Genomic DNA, 17,843 nt, shown 5'->3' with positions numbered 1-17,843 from the left:
CTTTATCCAAAGGGAAACGAGCACAGGCCAAGCTCTGGCCTACTCACCTAGTTCTGAAATAGTCTTCTGCCTCCAAAGAAGAAAGGTGGCAGGGAGGACACCGTGGTTGTAGACGTCGTGCCACACGTCAGAGGTCACAGAAGAGCCTCAAAGGCCATCTGAGCCACCCTGACATACAGGGGAGCACACGTGGACGCCAGCTAGGGTCAGGCTGGAATGCGTGGGCCCACATAGCCGAGGAGCGCAGCCGGCCCGACTGCCATCCTGTGGGGCGCCCTCCACCCTCCTGCTCTCCCCCCATCCTCCCCCCCCACCCCCCCACCCCCGCTGCCCTCTGTGGCCGTCAGGGCTCCCGTGCCGCTTCAGCCCCGTGCTGTGTGTGAGCACCACACTCCCTGTCGCTGTGCTGGACATGGACGACATCTCTGGGGCTGCACCCCACAGCCCCGCCCTTTGCTGGGACGGCTGGGTTCTGGGTTCCGATTCGCAGCCTGGGTCCTAATGGTAATGGCTCCGTTGCCAGCTGAGCCAAGGGCCCTCAGGCACGTGCCCGAAGGGCCGGGGCCTCCGCAGGCCAAGGAGCAAACACGGAGACCACGTCGTCCTGGCGGCAGTTCCCACGCAGGGACCGCGTGTTCCGGAGACCCGTCCCGGGGGGGGGCCGTTGGGGCGGGTCTGAGTCCTGGGCCCCCGCCCCGGGCCGCTCTGCACCCCGACGGAGGACGCCCTCCCGGCTCTGCACCTGGGCGGAGAGCGCAGCGCAGGTGGGATCCGGGCAGCGCGGGGCGGAGCCAAGTGCAGGGCGGGGGCGGGGGCGCATCCCGGGGCCCCGCGCGTCCCGAGGGTTCCGTCAGGTCCTAGACCTAGAAACAGAGCCCTGGTTTGCGCGGGGAGCCGCGGGGAGCCGGAGCACAGACGCCCGCAGCCCCCCGCCTTCAGAGGCGGCCCGGCCCCGGCGGCTGGGGGACCTAGAGCCCGAGTGGCCCGGGGCCGCACCTCGGCCGGGTCGTCGCGCCTCCGCGGCAGGCTGGGGCGGGGCTCGGACAGGCCGGGGCCGGAGCCGAGGGGGCCGGAGCCGAGGGGGCGGGGCGGGGCGGGGGCGGAGCCGAGGGGAGGGGCCGGGCCGGAGCCGAGGGGGCGGGGCGGAGCGGAGCCGAGAGGGCGGGACTGAGGGGGCGGGGCGGGGGCGGAGCCGAGAGGATGGGCCGGGCCGGAGCCGAGGGGGCGGAGCCGAGGGGGCCGGAGCCGAGGGGGCCGGAGCCGAGGGGGCCGGAGCCGAGGGGGCCGGAGCCGAGGGGGCGGGGCGGGGCGGAGCCGAGAGGATGGGCCGGGCCGGAGCCGAGGGGGCGGAGCCGAGAGGAGGGGCCGGGGACAGAGCCGGGGGCGGGGGCTGGCCCGCCGCAGATCAGCTCAATAAATTGCGAGCTCGGCTGTGCCCAGTCCCTCCACTCAGCGCAAAAATCCGGCACCATGGTCATGATCTTCGGTTACTGGGACATTCGCGGGGTGAGCGCTGGGGCTGCCGGGTTGGGTGGATGGAGGCTCCTGGGGAGAAATCTTGCGTCCTGGGGACCGTGTGTACCAGAGTCCGCTTCAGGGCTTCTGCAGCTCAGTCCTTCCTCGTAGTCTGTCCTCATGGGGCGTGTTCTTGACTCCGCGCGCGCATGCGTGTGTGTGAGCGGGCGGGGGTGCGGCGGGGGCAGGTGGGCGCGCGCGCGGCCGGGGTCCCGGGGCCGCCGAGGCTCCCCGCGCGGGCGAGCACCAAGCCAGAACCCCGTCCTGCAGCTGGCGCACGCCGTCCGCCTGCTCCTGGAGTACACGGACTCGCACTACGAGGAGAAGAAGTACACGATGGGGGACGGTAACGCAGCCCCGTGCCCTCTGGCTTTGGCCCACCTGCTGCTGATTTGTCCCCCAGCAGCCATTGCCTTAGCCACATGCGGCTTGACTCCGTCACCCACCACCACCTGGAGCAGGGCCTGCCCTACCCTAACGCCTTTTAGGGTCCCCAGGCGGGACGGGAGAGGGAGTTGCTGGACGTTGGCGTCAGGAACTGGGATGGGTTCCCCTTAGGGCTGCTCTAAACGTTTTGTAAGCTTACTCACGCAAGTCCCAGAGCCCTGTAAGCCTACACTGTCCCCTGACCTGGGACGTGAGACTCCGTGGTCCAGATTCTAGATGCAACTGGTACAGGGGTTTGCCACTGATCTTTGGGGGGTGGGGGGTGTTCCCGGCCCTACCTCCGCCCCAGGCCCAGTGAGGGTGGGCTCTGGGGAGGTTTGTTTCACTCCATCTTCTCCACCACAGCTCCCGACTATGACAGAAGCCAGTGGCTGAATGAAAAATTCAAGCTGGGTCTGGACTTCCCCAATGTAGGTGCAGGGGGTGGGGGTGATGTGGGGGCAAGTGGGGGGGTGTCTACTCCACCTGCTTTCCCAGCTCAGAGGTTTCAGGATTTGCTGCCTTTTGCTCAGCCTCTCAGCCTTCTAGTTCTTGTCACTGCCTGTCCCCCATGCTCTACGTTCTAGTTCATTCAGTCATTTTACAGTGTACTGATTGAGTGGCTACACGAGCCAGACTCTGGAAGTGCCCTTGTTCAAGGGGGGAGGGGTTGCAGGGGAGCCCCTGGCCTACCCACCTGCCCCTGTTGCCCTGCAGCTGCCCTACTTAATTGATGGGGCTCACAAGATCACCCAGAGCAACGCCATCCTTCGCTACATTGCTCGCAAACACAACCTCTGTGAGTGGGGCTGGGTGGGGATGCAGGGGAACAGGTGACATGCCCCTGGGGATGCCTGGGTGGGATGCAGAGGGTGAGTCTCTTGTTATGTGGGCCTCAGGTGGGGAGACGGAAGAGGAGAAGATTCGTGTGGACATTTTGGAGAATGAGGTTATGGACACCCGCATATACTTTGCCAGGATCTGCTACAGCCCTGATTTTGTGAGTCTCCTACCTGTGGGCTGAGATGGACAGGGTGTTTTAGGGAGAGTGGACTTTTTGTGCCATCTACCTTGGTCTCCTTTGCCATTTGAATCCCAAGGCGCTGCTGATTCTGCAAATCATTCTCTGTACTTTCACCAGAATGACCCTTATAATATATTTTTTATTTATTTTTATTTTTATTTATTTACTTATTTTTTGACCCATATAATTTAATGCATCAGATGAGTACTGTGACTCAGTATCCAGGGTGGAAATTCAGTTCCTAGATAGTGTGTTTACCTTGTTAGCTCAGCAATGTCTTCCTGACACCCCCAGACCTGAGCACATTTGCCCAGCAGGCAGCACAGGGGCAGACCCAGGGCTTTGTACTCCCTCTCCTTCCTCTCAGTCTCTCAAATTCTACATCTTTCCAGAAACTACTCGAGTGTCCACTCCTACCTATCACCTGCCAAGTAGAAGGCGATAGACCGTGTCTCCCTAGGCCATTTCAGTTGTGTGCTTCTTTGCCTCTGCCCGCCATCTGAGTGCAGAGCGCTGCTGGGTTCTCACAGACACCTGGGTGTGACCTCTGGGAGGGCGTTTGGAGAGGAGCCGTGGCAGATTCAGGGACAGTGAGGTGGTGCTCTCTGCCTTCCACAGTCTCTCACAGGTGGGCGGTGGGACCCAGGAGGACTCTGCTGAGCACAGCTTCGCTAAATCATAGCCTGGACAGTGACTCGGCTCTGGTGGGGGGGACACAGCTGCTCACCCCCGGCAGCTGGGGTCATGCACGGCCCAGGGGAGACCGGCCTGTCTGCCCGGGGGGCCTGTGTCTGAGGTGGTGACGGCTGTTCTGTGTCTCAGGAGAAACTGAAGCCTGAGTACGTGAAGGCAATCCCTGACAAGATGAAGCTCTACTCACAGTTTCTGGGGAAGAGGCCTTGGTTTGCAGGGGAGAAGGTAAGGGGAAGGCTATGGGCGATGGGAGGCCGTCATTTTGCCCAGGTTCAGAGTTAGGTGCTCATTCCTTCTTTGCCTTTCTTTAGCTCACCTACGTGGATTTCCTGGTTTACGACATCCTTGACCTGCACCGCATATTTGAGCCCACTTCCCTGGACGCGTTCCCGAACCTGAAGGAGTTCATGGCTCGCTTTGAGGTGATTCTCGACCCTCTTTACTAGTTATGGGTCTCTTGTCTTCTCTCTTTTCTCTAAGGCTTTCTTAGCTTTACAGCTAAAATAAAGAAAAAGAAGTAGGATTTATAGAGGATTTGGTTATGCCAGGACCCATGCTCACATCTTACATATAGTGTATGAAATGCAGTCTTTACAACATTTCTACACGGCAGAGGAATTATTGCCTGCATACTACAGATTAGAGCAATGAGGCAGAAAGGCTAAGTCATTTGCAGAGTGTGTCAGGGGCAGTGAGGCTGTCCTGGGCTCCCAGGTAGCGGCTGGTTGGGGTGGGCAGCAGTGAGTGGCTTTCCCTTTCCTGGGCCAGTTGGTACACCTTGGATCTATTTATGCTGGGCTCTGCGGCTCAGGATGGCCTGAATGAAGCCGATGTTCGGGGGTGTGTACGGAGCTGGCATTAGTAGAGCAGAGCCATGGTGGGGATGATACTATGTAGGAAGGACACAGACGGCATTTACTCTGCATCTCCAGGCAGCTTTGCAGCCACCTGATCCCTGTCGGGGGCCACCCTGAGATCCCCAGGAATGTAGTTGGTCCTGGATGTGCAGGCCTAGGTGGGTGCCCCCGTGGAAGGAGACCACCTTGCGTCTTCTGTGGTGGGCACCTTCCTTCCCTCCCTGACTCCCTTCCCTTCTTTTCCATTAGTGAAGCTTCCGTGTCAGAGGCGGGCAGTCCGTTTATTTTAAGTCCTGTTGGCCGATCCAATCTTCCCCTGGGGTGTGAGGCACCGTGCCAGGCACAGTGGGGATGCAAGGGTGAGCCGGGCCTGGGGCCACCATCCTGGGGCTCAGAGCACTTGGAGAGCTAGAGGAGCACCCCGCCGTGTGGTGTGTGTGCTGTGCTGCCAGCTGGGTGCTGGAGGAGCACAGCCTGGACCTCACCCGATGTCACTGGCTGGAGGGCTTCGGGTGTGCTTTGTGAGCCATGGGCGGCTTTGAGGCATTTGTCCAGCAGGACTTTCAGCCTGCAGTCTGAGTCTCTTCCCCATTCCTCATCCAGAGATCTGCTTTCTCAGCTGGTCCTTATCAGCCCTGGCTTGGGCTTGGGTGACTGGCCTTGGGGACTGTGCCAGAGCTCCAGGGACTGGCTGGCAGGAGGGACAGAGGACATCCATGGGCTGCAGTGTGTGGCCTGCTGGGTACAGGCAGTCCCAGGATCTTGAGTCCTTTAGAACCCACTGGGCCCTCCGTGTGCTGGGAAGGAGGGCCTCAGACAGCCCTGAGTGTCCTGTGCCCACTGGCTGCAGCAGCACTAGGGAGGAGGTAGTGGTGCCCATGACATTGGCCTCAGCTACCAGGCCAAGCAGTTGGATCTTCTTCTTTCTGAGGCGTAAATAGAGTCTGGCCTGGGCTGGTTTTCATGCTCCCCAGCCTCTCCTCTTTGCTCCAGATTTTGCTGAGTCACTGGGTGAGGTCTGGGCTCTCCTGCAAGCTGTGTGGCACATTCTGAGCGCCCCTGTTCTGCTGGGATTCCGTGTGTGTCAAACCCTGAGATGCCAGGATCCTCCCTCTGCACTTGGGGATGTTTGTATGACAGGGAGGGATAGGGCCTCCTGAGAGGGTGGAGGAGGGAGAGGAGGAGGGGGGAGGCAGAAAGAGCTCAGCTCTGGAAAGAGAGCCAGCTGCCCTCCAGCCCTTCCCACCTGCTAGCCTTGGGAGCCTGAGGAGGCCGCTGCAGCCCCTGTGCCTGTTTGCCTTCTGCTGTAGGGAGATAGTAGGACCTGTCTTGTAGGGTGGTTGATGGGGGTCCTTTACCTGTACTGTCATCTCTGGTGGATTGAAAGCACCCAGTGCAGGGACAGTCTCCAGATGTGGTAACTCTTTGAGATGTCACAGTAGTTAGAGGTTGCTGGAGAGGTGAATTAGGAGATCTGCAGACCCCAGGTTGATTGTCTGTAATCTCAATACCGGATGTCACAAGGAATATTCCTCACCTCAGGTTGCTCAGTAGGTCAGCAGACCTGAAATCTGACATGTCTTTCTCCACCCTCAGGGCTTGAAGAACATATCTGCCTACATGAAGTCCAGCCGCTTCGTCCCAGGCCCTCTGTTTCTAAAGATTGCCATGTGGGGCAACAAGTAGGGGGGGCATAGGAGGAGATGCCAGCAAGGAGCTGGAGCTGTGCTTGCTCCATGTACCAGAACAGGTGTCCTGCTTTTTCCCCTTTGTTACATTTTTTTTTGTCCCCATGAAATACCTATTGACTCCTTTTTCTCCTTCCCAACCCTATTTTCATCAATGGCCCTTGACGTCAGCTATCCACTTCAGCAATTTTCCTCCTCCCCCAGTGTTACCCCTCCTACGCTAAAGCCAACCAGATCATTCTTCCCTCGGTGCTTGTGCCACTTGCAGGAACTGGCCTGGACTTCTGGCCTGCAGAGCCTGCCCCTGAGCTCTGGAGCACTGCCCTGAAGCCTGGTGTGACCTGGTGTGCCCATGTTGCTCCCCTGGGGTGGTCCCTGCCCAGCCCTGCTAATCCCCAGTAAAGCCTTGAGCACTATGACCTGGCTTGTGTTCTTCCTTTCTGGCCTTTGGATTCAGGACTGACCATGTTTGGGAACATGAGAGTTCCCTTTTCTGGCGTCTGTTGTATCAGCTCAGTGGATTGGGATGTGTGTGTGGTGCCAAGAAAGGGGACACATAGGTTTTTTTTTTTTTTAAAGATTTAATTTATTTATTCATAGAGACACAGAGAGAGAGAGAGAGAGAGAGAGGCAGAGACACAGGCAGAGGGAGAAGCAGGCTCCGTGCAGAGAGCCTGACATGGGACTCGATCCAGGGTCTCCAGGATCACGCCCTGGGCTGCAGGCGGCACTAAACCGCTGCGCCACCGGGGCTGCCCGGGACACATAGGATTTTAAGGATTCTTGCTCATTTCTACCCACTTCATACACTGCTGAGCCTCAGCCTGGGGTCTTATAGAAAGAGGGAGGCCCTTTTGTGCCTGAGTCCCTCCTTAATGCAGCATTCATGGGGTGCCGCCTATAAGCTTGCAGAAAGCACTCTGTGTCGTGATCTGGGGGCCCTGGGGGCTTGAGGAGTCCACTGCAGAGGACATACTGTCACCCCTTCCTGGGTGCTTTCCCTGCTTTGGCTACCTTTCCTTCATGCTCAGATAACTGTGGAAAGTGAAATGAAATGTAATGACTTCTTTTCAGGGGTTTTCAAAAGCAGCCGGGAGGCTATTAAGGAGATGGACCTAATGCTCATCCTCATTAATGAAACCGTGAACTTTGAACCGGACAAATTGCAACTATTCCAAGAACTCTGCCGAAATACCTGCAACTTTCTTGAATTAAGAAATCTTGCTCAGTATTAGCCTTAGCAAACCAATTATATTCGGCCAAGGTTAGTTTTCTGCCACCAACACCAATCACAATTCTTTGTAAACAATACATACAAATCTTTTCTTTTTTAATGATTTATTTATTGTAGAGTGTGTGTGCTTGTGTGCACGAGTGCGTGTGCGAGTTGGGGCAGGGGCAGAGGGGCAGCAGACTCCCTGCTGAGCATGTGTGGTCCCATAACCACAGGGGGTCAATCTCACCACTATGAGATCTTGACCTGAGCCAAAATCAGGAGCTAGATACTCAACCGACTGAGTCACCCAGGCACCCTGATACAAGTGTCTTTTAAAACCTTTGACTTTTGTTCTCTAGGGGAACACAGTTTGGGTTGCTACCCAAATCTGTGCTCCCTCAGTTACAATTCTGAGACCCTAAATATGTGCTTTTGCTTTATTTCAGCTCTGCCAGTGGTCAACGTACATATCTCAATAGAATAAGAAGGGCTAAGAATAAAAAGGAAAGATGTAATAGAAACTAGGAGGGGCGTTAAGTTAAAAGATAAGCAGAACAAAAATATTAGATCATAGTAAAATAGATCTAGAACAGGAGTTGGCACATGTTTTCTGTAAGGTGCTAAATAGTGCATAGTTTTGGCTTTGTGGGCCACATCTCAGTCACAGTTAACCTCAGTTCTTTTGTAGTCTGTTTGCGAGCTCCTTGGAAGCTTCCTGGGTGTAATCTGAGCCCTTTCCCTGTACTAGGAGGGCAGGGAGGGACAGAAGAGGCAGGTCTCTCCAGTTTGGTAGGTGGGAGGTTACCCAAGCATGGGAACGGATCATACGAGGCTTGTCTTGGGTGGCCGCAAGATGAGTAGATCTGCACACCCGCCTGGCAAATCATAAGTTTATATAGAGGCCTTAACTGGGTTCAGTCATGTGTACTGTCCAGATGGTCTCAACATCACATCACTATCTGAAGACTCTGTCCTTGCGACAGCTTTTGGGAGCAGGGAAAGCAACGGAATGTACCTTCCAGGGACAGGGAATGAGGAGATTCTGATTGCTGGGGTCCAGGTCAGGGGCCAACCAGAGGCCACATTTTCTGGATGACTGCCCCAACCCTGTGTAAAAGCAGCCATGGGCAATACAGAAATGAGTGAGTGGGGATGTAGTCCAAGAAAATTCAAAAACAGGTGGCTATAGTTTCCAAACTTCTCTATAGAAACAGTTGACTCCTGATCCAGAAGCTTAAATTAGCTATATGGAAGTTTAAATGTGAAATTTGAAATAAGAAAGGTGATTACCAGGGCACCTGGCTAGCTTAGTGGGAAGAAAATGTGACTCTTGATATCAGGGTCATGAGTCCAAGCCCCATTTTGGGGGCAGAGTTTAGAAAGAAAAGGAAGGAAAGAAGGAAGGGAGGGATAGAGGGAGGGAATGGGGAGGGAGGGAGGAGGAAAGGACAGAGGGGTGATTAGCAAAGAATAGAGGGACGATGTGATAGAGATAATTGCAAACAAAAACAATTTTCTAAACGTGTAGCCAAAATCATAAAAGGTAAAATAGTATATTTTAAAGTCTGGGGGTAGAAGTAGTAGAATGTATGTACTTCAAACTGAGGCAACCAGAAAAGATGATCTTCCTGTGACTAGGATCTAGCTGAGGTCCTAAGAAACACAAGATCTTTATTTAAAAAAAAAAAAAAAAAATCTTTATTTTTGATAAACCTGAGGCTCCTTGCCGCAGAAACAGGAAAATGATTTATTAGAGGTATCAGGTTGCTCACGGAATCCCTGAGAGGAGCAGTGAGTTGGCCTTGGAAGCTGGGCGGCCAGGAGGTGTGGCTAACCACATGTGAGAACATTCTAGAGAAAGCCCCACAGCCATTGTGGGCCGCAGACTCCACAGCTCCTACCCCTGCCACGTGGCACCAGATGCCAATGCCTCTCACCATTGCTGCCTCGAAACCCCGATCCCTTCCACTCCTGTCCTTGCCAGAAAAGGAATTTTCAGAGCCTGCTTCTTTATTTTTTATTTATTTTAAAAAAGATTTTATTTGTTTATTCATGAGAAACAGAGAGAGACAGAGACAGAAGCAGGCTGAGTCCAATGTGGGCCTCGATCCCAGGACTCCAGGATAATGCCCTGAGCCAGAGACAGACGCTCAACAGCTCAACCGCTCGCTGAGCCACCCAGGAATCCCAGAGCCTGATTTTTAGAATTGAAGTCTTGCACTCCTGTGCACAATGACCAGAGCCCGGGTCACAGGCCTGTGCCTCAGCCTCAGGGGGCTGGAAAAACAATTGGATTAATTAGGATTAAGTTCTGCTGGATGTAACTAAATAGTAACAGTGGCTTAAATGGGCAGATGTTTATTTCTCATTGAAAAAAAGACCTGGAGGTAAACACTCGTTAACGTTGGCTTCATGGTAGCCTTAGTGACCTAGTTTAACTTTATGCTCCATCATTCTCAGTATGCGGTACCCATTCTTTATGTCACCATGGCCCCAAGTGACTGCTAGAGCCCCATCACATCTGCATTCCAAACAGCAAGGGAAAGAACGAGGAATGGGGGTTTCTCTTTTCGTCTTGAGGAAACTTTATGGAAGTAAAGTAGAACACTTCCATTTATACCTCCTTGGCCAGAATTTAATCAGATTGGAAATGACATCTTTTGCCTGAGAAGTAATGTGCCCGGCAGTCACGGAGGGTCGTGACAGCAGAAGCTGGGGAGATGGATCTCAAGAGTGAACTAGCAGTCACGACTTTGGGGAGGTAGGGCTTAAAACATAAGAAATTCCCCACCTCTAGGTGCCTAAGATAAACACCTTCTTTCTTCTTTCTTCTTCTTCTCTTTTTTTTTTTTTTTTTTTAGATTTTATTCATTTATTCATGAGAGACACAGAGGGAGAGGCAGAGACACAGGCAGAGGGAGAAGCAGGCTCTCCGCGGGGAGCCCCTTGCAGGGACTCGATCCCAGGAACCTGGAATCACACCCTGAGCTGAAGGCAGATGCTCAACCACTGAGCCACCCAGGTGTCCCAGATAAACACTTTCTTTTCCATATGTGCATTTCCAAGCAATAGCCACCACCATAAAATGCTCCTGCCTAACGTAATGCAACCATCCCTGATACAAACAAAAACACATTTTACCCCAAACAGGAACAACTCAGGATCATCAAGTACTGCATCCAGTTCCAAGCTGGAGATCTCTGAGAAATGTTCACTGATATTTTGAAAATGACGGTCGGAAGTGTAATGCCAATGACCTCCAATTCGCCCTATGTAAAATAGTAAAGGAATGGGAGGCAGGAAAAAGGGAAATGAGATGAACTCAATAATGTAGTAGAAAGTAACCTGCACTCAGATCTGCAGATAAGCCATTTTGCACTTATTTATATCTTGCATTTATTTAATTGCCCTTCTTTGTTGAGATTCCAAAGAGATGTTGCATAATAAGGCTTTTATACTTGGGTATCAGCAGCGTAGAGGTATTCCCGATTGGCTTTTTCTGTCTCCATCCCTCTGATAACCACACTTCCAGGTTCACTGTCATCCCACTTTGTTAGCCTACATTTTCCTAACTCAGGTGACATGATGAACAAAATCTTTATTGAAGGCAGATAGATACACAGAGACCAGCCGGCTGCTACATCATGACTCAAGACCTGGGAAGCAGAGGATAAGAAGGGCCAATCCTTGTGGGTTCCAGAACAACTCTTCCTGTAGTGCTAATTGCTACATTCCTAGTTAACCAGATCTGGCTTTTCCCAACAGACTTCACTTTGTGAGGTAGCCCCAACAATTTCCCAAAAAAGCACAGTTCCATCCAAAACACCCAGAGTCCGCATACCCTGTGTTTCCCACGTTCTTCCCCATTCTCTTCCCATTTGAAACATAATTTTGGAAGGAAGCAGATGTGGCTTCAGCCATAGTTTTTTTTTTTTTTTCTTCTTTTTTTTAAAGGTTTTATTTATTTATTTATTTATTTATTCATTCATTCATTCATTCATTCATTCATTCGCAACACACAGAGAAAGGCAGAGACCCAGGTTCCCTGCGGGGAGCCTGATGCTGGACTCGATCCCAGGACCTTGGGATCACGCCCTAAGCCGAAGGCAGAAGCTCAACCACTGAGCCACCTGGGTGCCCCTTCAGTCACAGTTTTTTTTTTTTTTTTTTTTTAATCTGTTAGTGCAATTTGGAAACATTATACCATAGAAGATGAAATACAGGCCTGTTCTAATTGTCCTTCAGGCCTCTACCAACCGGAACGTTACCCTGTTTCCTTTAATCCTATCCTCCGCACCACTGAAAACACTCCCTGTTAATAACCTTCAGTTGGCCCTCTGTCTCCATGTGGGGCAACATGGCAGCACCTATTCACTTGAAATTCAAATAAACACATATTCAGTTAATCTTTTCTTCTGGATTAAATCCCATGTGAGCCACCTGTAATTCTTTCCATTGAAAATGCCAAAAGAATGCTGACAGCCTCTCCCTGTTGGCTTTTAGAAATGTTCCATTCCAAACTGGCCTAAGCAAGGAACAAGCGAGACTCCGAAATCCTAAAACCCACTCCGCATGCTCGGAGTTCTTTGTTGGTCCTCAGGACCTCCCTGGACCTGAACCTGAACTTCTGTCCTGACTTTAAGCACTTCTACCTGAACCATCTCCCAAACAGAGGAGAATTTGAGAAAGTTTTCCGAGAGCATTAAGCGCTTATTTGAAGCAAACCCTTTTTCTCCTTCCAATTCTCATCAGAACAAAGTGGAATCAATGCAATAGTGAGTACCTGCTTTGTGCTGGGCTCTATACAAGCACTAGATATAAAAATTTGCTTAAGACTCCATCCCTGGGCAGCCTTCAGTCCAGGGTGACCCGGGATTGAGTCCCATGTCAGGCTCCCTGCATGGAGCCTGTTCCCCCCTCTGCCTGTGTCTCTGCCTCTTTCTCTGATATAAATAAATATATCATGAATAAATAAATAAAATCTTTTTTTTTTTTTTTTTAAAGACACAGTTCCTGATGGGGCACCTGGGTGGCTCAGGGGTTGAGCATCTGCCTTTGGCTCAGGGCATGATCCTGGGGTCCGAGTAGGGAACTGCCACTTCTGAGTCTCTGCCTCTTTCTCTGTGTCTCTCATGAATAAATAAAATCTTAAAAAAAAAAAAAAAAGACACAGTCCCTGCTCTCAGACAACTTATAGTTTAATGGCAGAGACAGACATTTAAACAAGCAAATAGTTCAGTGCAGTAAGTTGATGGAAGAAAACATTTTTTTTTTTTTGGAAGAAAACATTTAATCCTAAGGGAATAAAGATTTAAAATAAATGCATTTAAATTTGCCTGGGGGGAGATGGACAAATGTCAGTTCTAAGCTAAATCTCAGTGGTTTATACATGTTTATTTCTTACTCATGCTTCATGTCAGATGTGGTCAACAGGAGCCCTGCGTTTTGCAGTCTGTCTGACTGGTGGAGACTCAGGTTGACACCTGCTCACAGTCATCACAATGGTAGGAAGTGGGTATGGAAACTCACATCCTGGCTCTTAACGCTTCTGCCTGGAAAATGGGTGTAATTTCTCCTCATGTTTCATTGACCAAAGCAAGTCATGGAGCTGCACTTAATTTCAAGAGGGTGGTGAAACTTTCCTAAAAGGAAAATGATCACAAATCTTTGGTGACCATCACTAACCATTTTCATGGGGGTTATCAGTTGTGGCCTCCCAGAGGCAGTGACTTGTGAGCTTACCTTAGAAGACGCATGGGCATGATTAGGCAGGCAGGGCTGGAGCAAAAGCAGTCTAGGCAGAGAGGGAACAGCAAGTATAAAGGCATGAAGATAAAAGAGAACACGGTACTTTTGGATAATTCATATTTACACATTTATATAACATTGGTCTGTTCTGAGTGCTCTAGAAATATTGGGTTAATTCTCATAACAACCCAGTGAGGGAGGGTTCATTGATGGGAGAAGGCACTGAGGCACAGGAGGCCAGAGTGCACTGGGGCAGAGCCAGGATCTCTACCCAAGCAGCCTCCAGACTCCAGAGGGTGTGCTACTTCCTAGGGAATTCAGCAAGGCTGGCACCCAGGGCTCCAGGGCAGGGGCAGGCACAAGCCCAGAGATGTCACTGGAAAGGAAACAGAGGTGAGATTATGAAGGATAATTAAAGGAGGGGAGGGATGTGAGCACATTTCCGCATTAGAGAAATCACTGGCTAATGGTCAATTCCTTTTCTCTTCCTTACTGTCCATCTGAACTCCCTAAATCCATGTTGTTCGTGGGGCTCATTGATCCACCCAGTCCTGCAGATGAAGGATAAGGAATGTGCAATTTCTGTGCAAAGTCCAGACATTCTCACAGGCCCTCAAGCTAGCTTTGAAGGCAGATCCATGTCCATACCCATCAATGTCCCCTAGTCCACTCGGCCCAACAATGAAATGATTCTATGACTCATTTTTCTTTAATCACATAAGCTATTTCCTTCTATTTTCTTTTTTTAAGATTTTATTTATTCATTCATGAGAGACACGGAGAGAGGCAGAGACCCAGGCAGAGGGAGAAGCAGGGTCCATGCAGGGAACCCGATGCGGGACTCGATCCCAGGACTCCAAGGATCATGACCTGAGCTGAAGGCAGGCACTCAACCGCTGAGCCACCCGGGGCCCCAGAAGGGAGAGATTTAAAAAGCACGGACTGGGGCACCTGAGTGGCTCAGCAGCTGAGCACCTGCCTTTGGCTCAGGTCATGATCCTGGGGTTCTGGGATCGTGTCCCGCATGGCACTTCCTGCATGGACCCTGCTTCTCCCTCTGCCTGGGTCTCTGTCTCTCTCCATGTCTCTCATGAATAAATACAATCTTTAGAAAAAAAAAATCCCTCCCTTCTGACTTCCTCGTTGCTGTCTTCTGTCATCTCTCTGTCTCAGGAATTTTCTCTCAGAGGACTGCAGGGCCAATTTCCTGTTTTCTTGCCTTCTTCCCTGTGGTGAACAGACAGTCCCCCATAATCCCATCCTCTCCCCTTGAGTGTTTTTGGGACTGGTGATTTGCTTCTAATAGAGGACCCCAAAGGTGGTGGGATGTTTTTCCATGATTACATTACATAGGGCTGTAGTATCTGACTCCCCAGGAGACTTTCCCCTTTGTTGGTATTGATGAAGCAAGAAGCCCCCTTTTCAAGGAACCGAGGGTGGCCCCAGCTGACAGCCAGCAAGAACCTAAAGCCTTCTCTCTGTCCAACAGGTCACAAGGAACTAAATTCTATTGGCAGTCTTGTGTCTCAGAAGCAGATCTTTCTCCAGTTGAGCCTTAGGATGAGATCATAGCCCTGGCTGACACATGGACTGTGGGTTTCAGATGAGCCCCTGAAGCAGAAGACCCTGTAAGAGATGTGCCCAGACTCCTAACCCACAGAAACTATGGGATAGTGTGTGTGGTTTTAAGCTGCTAAATTGGTGGTAAGATTGTTACACAGCAATAACTCATACATTCCCTTTCTGACTTCTGGCCACATCCTCTGTCTAGTTAGAGAGGCATTCTCAGCTCCTCTGGCCTTCCCTAAATCCACAAAGCCTTTCCTTCCCCTAGGGCACACTTTACTCACTCACACTATTGAAATTCATGCAATAAACAATCTCTAGCTTTGTACCTCTTCTGGCCGTTGCCTCCCCATACCCAAAATATGGCCCTAGATATCTAACTACTGTCACGAGGGGTGGCAACACGTGGCAGGTGAACCACCTGCTTAAAACTTTGTGTCTAATATCTTCTGAGGTCGTCCTCCTGATATCACCTGGCCATTTAGATCCTCTGTCTTTCCCTCCCTAGAGAGATCTTTGCCTTCTGGTCTACCGGGGAAAGCAATCTGGCCCTCAAGTCCCTGTTTAAGGCTGGAAACTACTCAAATGGAGCTCTGCAAATGGAGCTGGTGCCAATTCAGTCATAGGAGTTCACTTCCTCTTGGTTTGCTTTTTCTTTTTCTTTTTTTTTTTGGTTTGCTTTTTCTTAAAGCTAGTTTCTCTTACACAGAAATACTTGAATACACTCCCCTCATTTTTTAAAAAAGATTTTATTTATTCGTGAGAGACAGAGGGAGGTGGACTTCCCTATGGGAAGCCTGATATGGGACTCAATCTGGGACCCCAGGATCACAACCTGAGCCAAAGGCAGACATTCAACCACTGAGCCACCCAGACGCCCTGAAATTCAGCCTTTTAAAATGGACATTTCAGTACAGATGGTCCCCAGTGCACAATGGTTCTAGAAAAATAGAGAGAAATCCTTAGCCCTATCTCTAAAATCCCCATTCATCCTGAAGCCTGGGCTTCTCTCCCATTTGCCTGAATAAGCATGGTTCAGTGTGTCCTCCCAGATCGACTGATCGATGTTTCTTTCTTTTTCTTCTTTTCCTTTTTTTTCTTTCTTTTCTTTCTCTTTTTTTCTTTCTAGAGAGTGAGCACAAGCAGGAGGGGCAGAGGGAGAGGGAGAGAAAATCTCAAGCAGACTCTATGCTGGGTGCACAGCCGGATGCGGAGCTTGATCTCACAACCCCGAGGTCACAACTTGAGCTGAAACCACAAATTGGATGCTTAATCAACTGTGTCACCCAGGAGACCTCCTCCAGTTGTTTTTCTAGCCATTCAATACATAAATGTATCTGATGAAAATGCCTACCTCGTGGTTTCCTTCTTTAAAACATAAAAGGTATTTTACTGTACATGCTCATCTGCAATCTAATTTGCAGAAAATTCACCAATGTGTCTTGGATCTTTCCACATTAGTTCACACAGTTAAATCTCATTCTTTTGTTGCTTTATGGTATTCCACAGTACTGATGGGCACGGACAGGATTTTCACCTGGTCTCACAAACAATACCACAATCTTAGTTATATAGCTTAGGTACATGGGGTAGTTTTCACCAGGACAGAAATTGTTGGGTTAAAGGACATGATTTGATTTTTAGAAGATATTAGCAAACTGTCCTCCAATATAAGTATACCGATTTATAAGCTCACTGGCAGGAAATGCCAACACTTCACAAACTTCTTTTTGTTCACCTGCTAGATAGAAAATGGTCTTTTGCTGTTGTAATCTGCAGTTTTTGGATTATAAACATCTGTTTAACATTTTTTTTGGCCATAAGTATTTCTCTAAATCATGTGTTCATGTCCATTTTCTTTTTTTCCTTTTTGTTTGTCCATAAGTCTTAATTATTTATGGGAGTTCTTTCTATAGTCTTTATGTTGGGACTTCTTGTCAGTTTTGTCCTTTTGTCTCGTTTGCCATCTTGCCATTCAATTTTGTGTATTTGTGCCTTTGTACTAGAAAATTCTTAAATCTGATTAACTGTTCAACTTATAAATCTTTCCCTTCATGGCTTTTAAAAAAATATTTATTCATGAGAGACATATAAAGGCAGAGACATAGGCAGAGGGAGAAGCAGGCTCCCTATAGGGAGCCTGATGCAGGACTCGACCCCAGGACCCCGGATCACGACCTGAGCCAAAGGCAGATGCTCAACCACTGAGCTACCCAGGTATACCTATGGCTTTTTGTTTTTAGGTCTCATTTAGAGAAACCTATCATAAAATCACAAATATTCTGTTTTCATTAATACTTCTACAGCTTTAATATTGGGCCTTAAGTTGTAGATGAGCTAGTTTTAGTGAATAGTGTGAGGTAAGGTTCTATTATTATAGATTTTTAGTGAGCGAGCGAGAGTGCACAAGCCCCAACATATGGCTCAATCCCATGACCTGGAGATCATGACCTGAGTCAAAACAAGAGTTGGATGCCTAACCAACTGAGCCACCCAGGTGCCCCATTATTGTTTTTTTAAAAGATTTTATTTATTCATGAGAGACACAGAGGGAGAGAGGCAGAGGGAGAAGTAGGCTCCATGCAGGAGCCCGACGTGGGACTTGATTCCAGGACTCCAGGATCAGGCCCTGGGCCAAAAGGAGATGCTCAACTGCTGAGCCACCCAGGGATCCCCCCCCTCTTTTTTTTTTTTTTAAAGATTTTATTTATTCCTGAGAGACACACAGAGAGACGGGCAGAGACACAGGAAGAGGGAGAAGCAGGCTCCATGCAGGAGCCCAATGCCCCATTATTATTTTTTTCCCCACTATTATTTTTAATTGGTAACTGATACAATCCCATTTATTGGTTAGTCCACCAGTTTGAAAGTCCATCTTTATCATACTACATTCCCGTGTAAAAATATCCATTTCTGAACTCAGTTCTGTAAAATCGACAGTTCCATATAGTTTTGCTTGGTATCTACACCACCTCTTCATAGGGCTTCAGTCCCATTTAATGTATCTGTCCTCTACAACTGTACAATATCACATTTGTTTTTAGTGCTTGGACAAGAACCTCTAGCTTTGAACACAGCTGAGATATAGGGGGATTGTCAGTGTACAGTGA

The 17,843-nt window shown here is 50.0% G+C and overlaps 1 protein-coding gene and 1 long non-coding RNA gene across 9 annotated transcripts; one reads left to right on the top strand and one right to left on the bottom strand.

Annotated features, from left to right (window-relative positions):
- Positions 1-1,304: 1,304 nt before the first annotated feature.
- LOC112640701 (glutathione S-transferase Mu 1) lies at positions 1,305-16,069 on the top strand. 8 transcript variants are annotated; one of them, XR_007411344.1, is made up of 11 exons: positions 1,305-1,506; positions 2,308-2,372; positions 2,659-2,740; positions 2,841-2,941; positions 3,788-3,883; positions 3,970-4,080; positions 6,112-6,265; positions 7,278-7,467; positions 12,840-12,923; positions 14,657-14,871; positions 15,863-16,069. XR_007411344.1 is itself a non-coding variant. In XM_025417327.3 (8 exons), exons 1-8 carry the CDS (start codon positions 1,471-1,473, stop codon positions 7,320-7,322), a joined length of 612 nt encoding a protein of 203 aa, XP_025273112.1. In that variant the 5' UTR covers positions 1,347-1,470; the 3' UTR covers positions 7,323-7,537. The 8 variants fall into 8 exon arrangements, 3 of the variants coding, with proteins under 3 accessions (XP_048967559.1, XP_025273112.1, XP_025273111.1); XR_007411343.1 differs by lacking the exon at positions 12,840-12,923; XR_007411345.1 differs by lacking the exons at positions 6,112-6,265; positions 12,840-12,923.
- LOC118355035 (uncharacterized) lies at positions 12,602-14,248 on the bottom strand. Its single transcript, XR_004816645.2, has 2 exons — positions 13,162-14,248; positions 12,602-13,061 (listed from the first exon to the last, which is right to left on the bottom strand). It is a non-coding gene; the product is annotated as an uncharacterized LOC118355035 (long non-coding RNA).
- Positions 16,070-17,843: the final 1,774 nt, after the last annotated feature.

Source organism: Canis lupus, chromosome 6, assembly GCF_003254725.2.
Source record: "Canis lupus dingo isolate Sandy chromosome 6, ASM325472v2, whole genome shotgun sequence".
NCBI lineage: Eukaryota > Metazoa > Chordata > Mammalia > Carnivora > Canidae > Canis > Canis lupus.
Note: the sequence above shows the minus strand (reverse complement) of the source record. Positions and strands in the feature narration are given on the sequence as shown.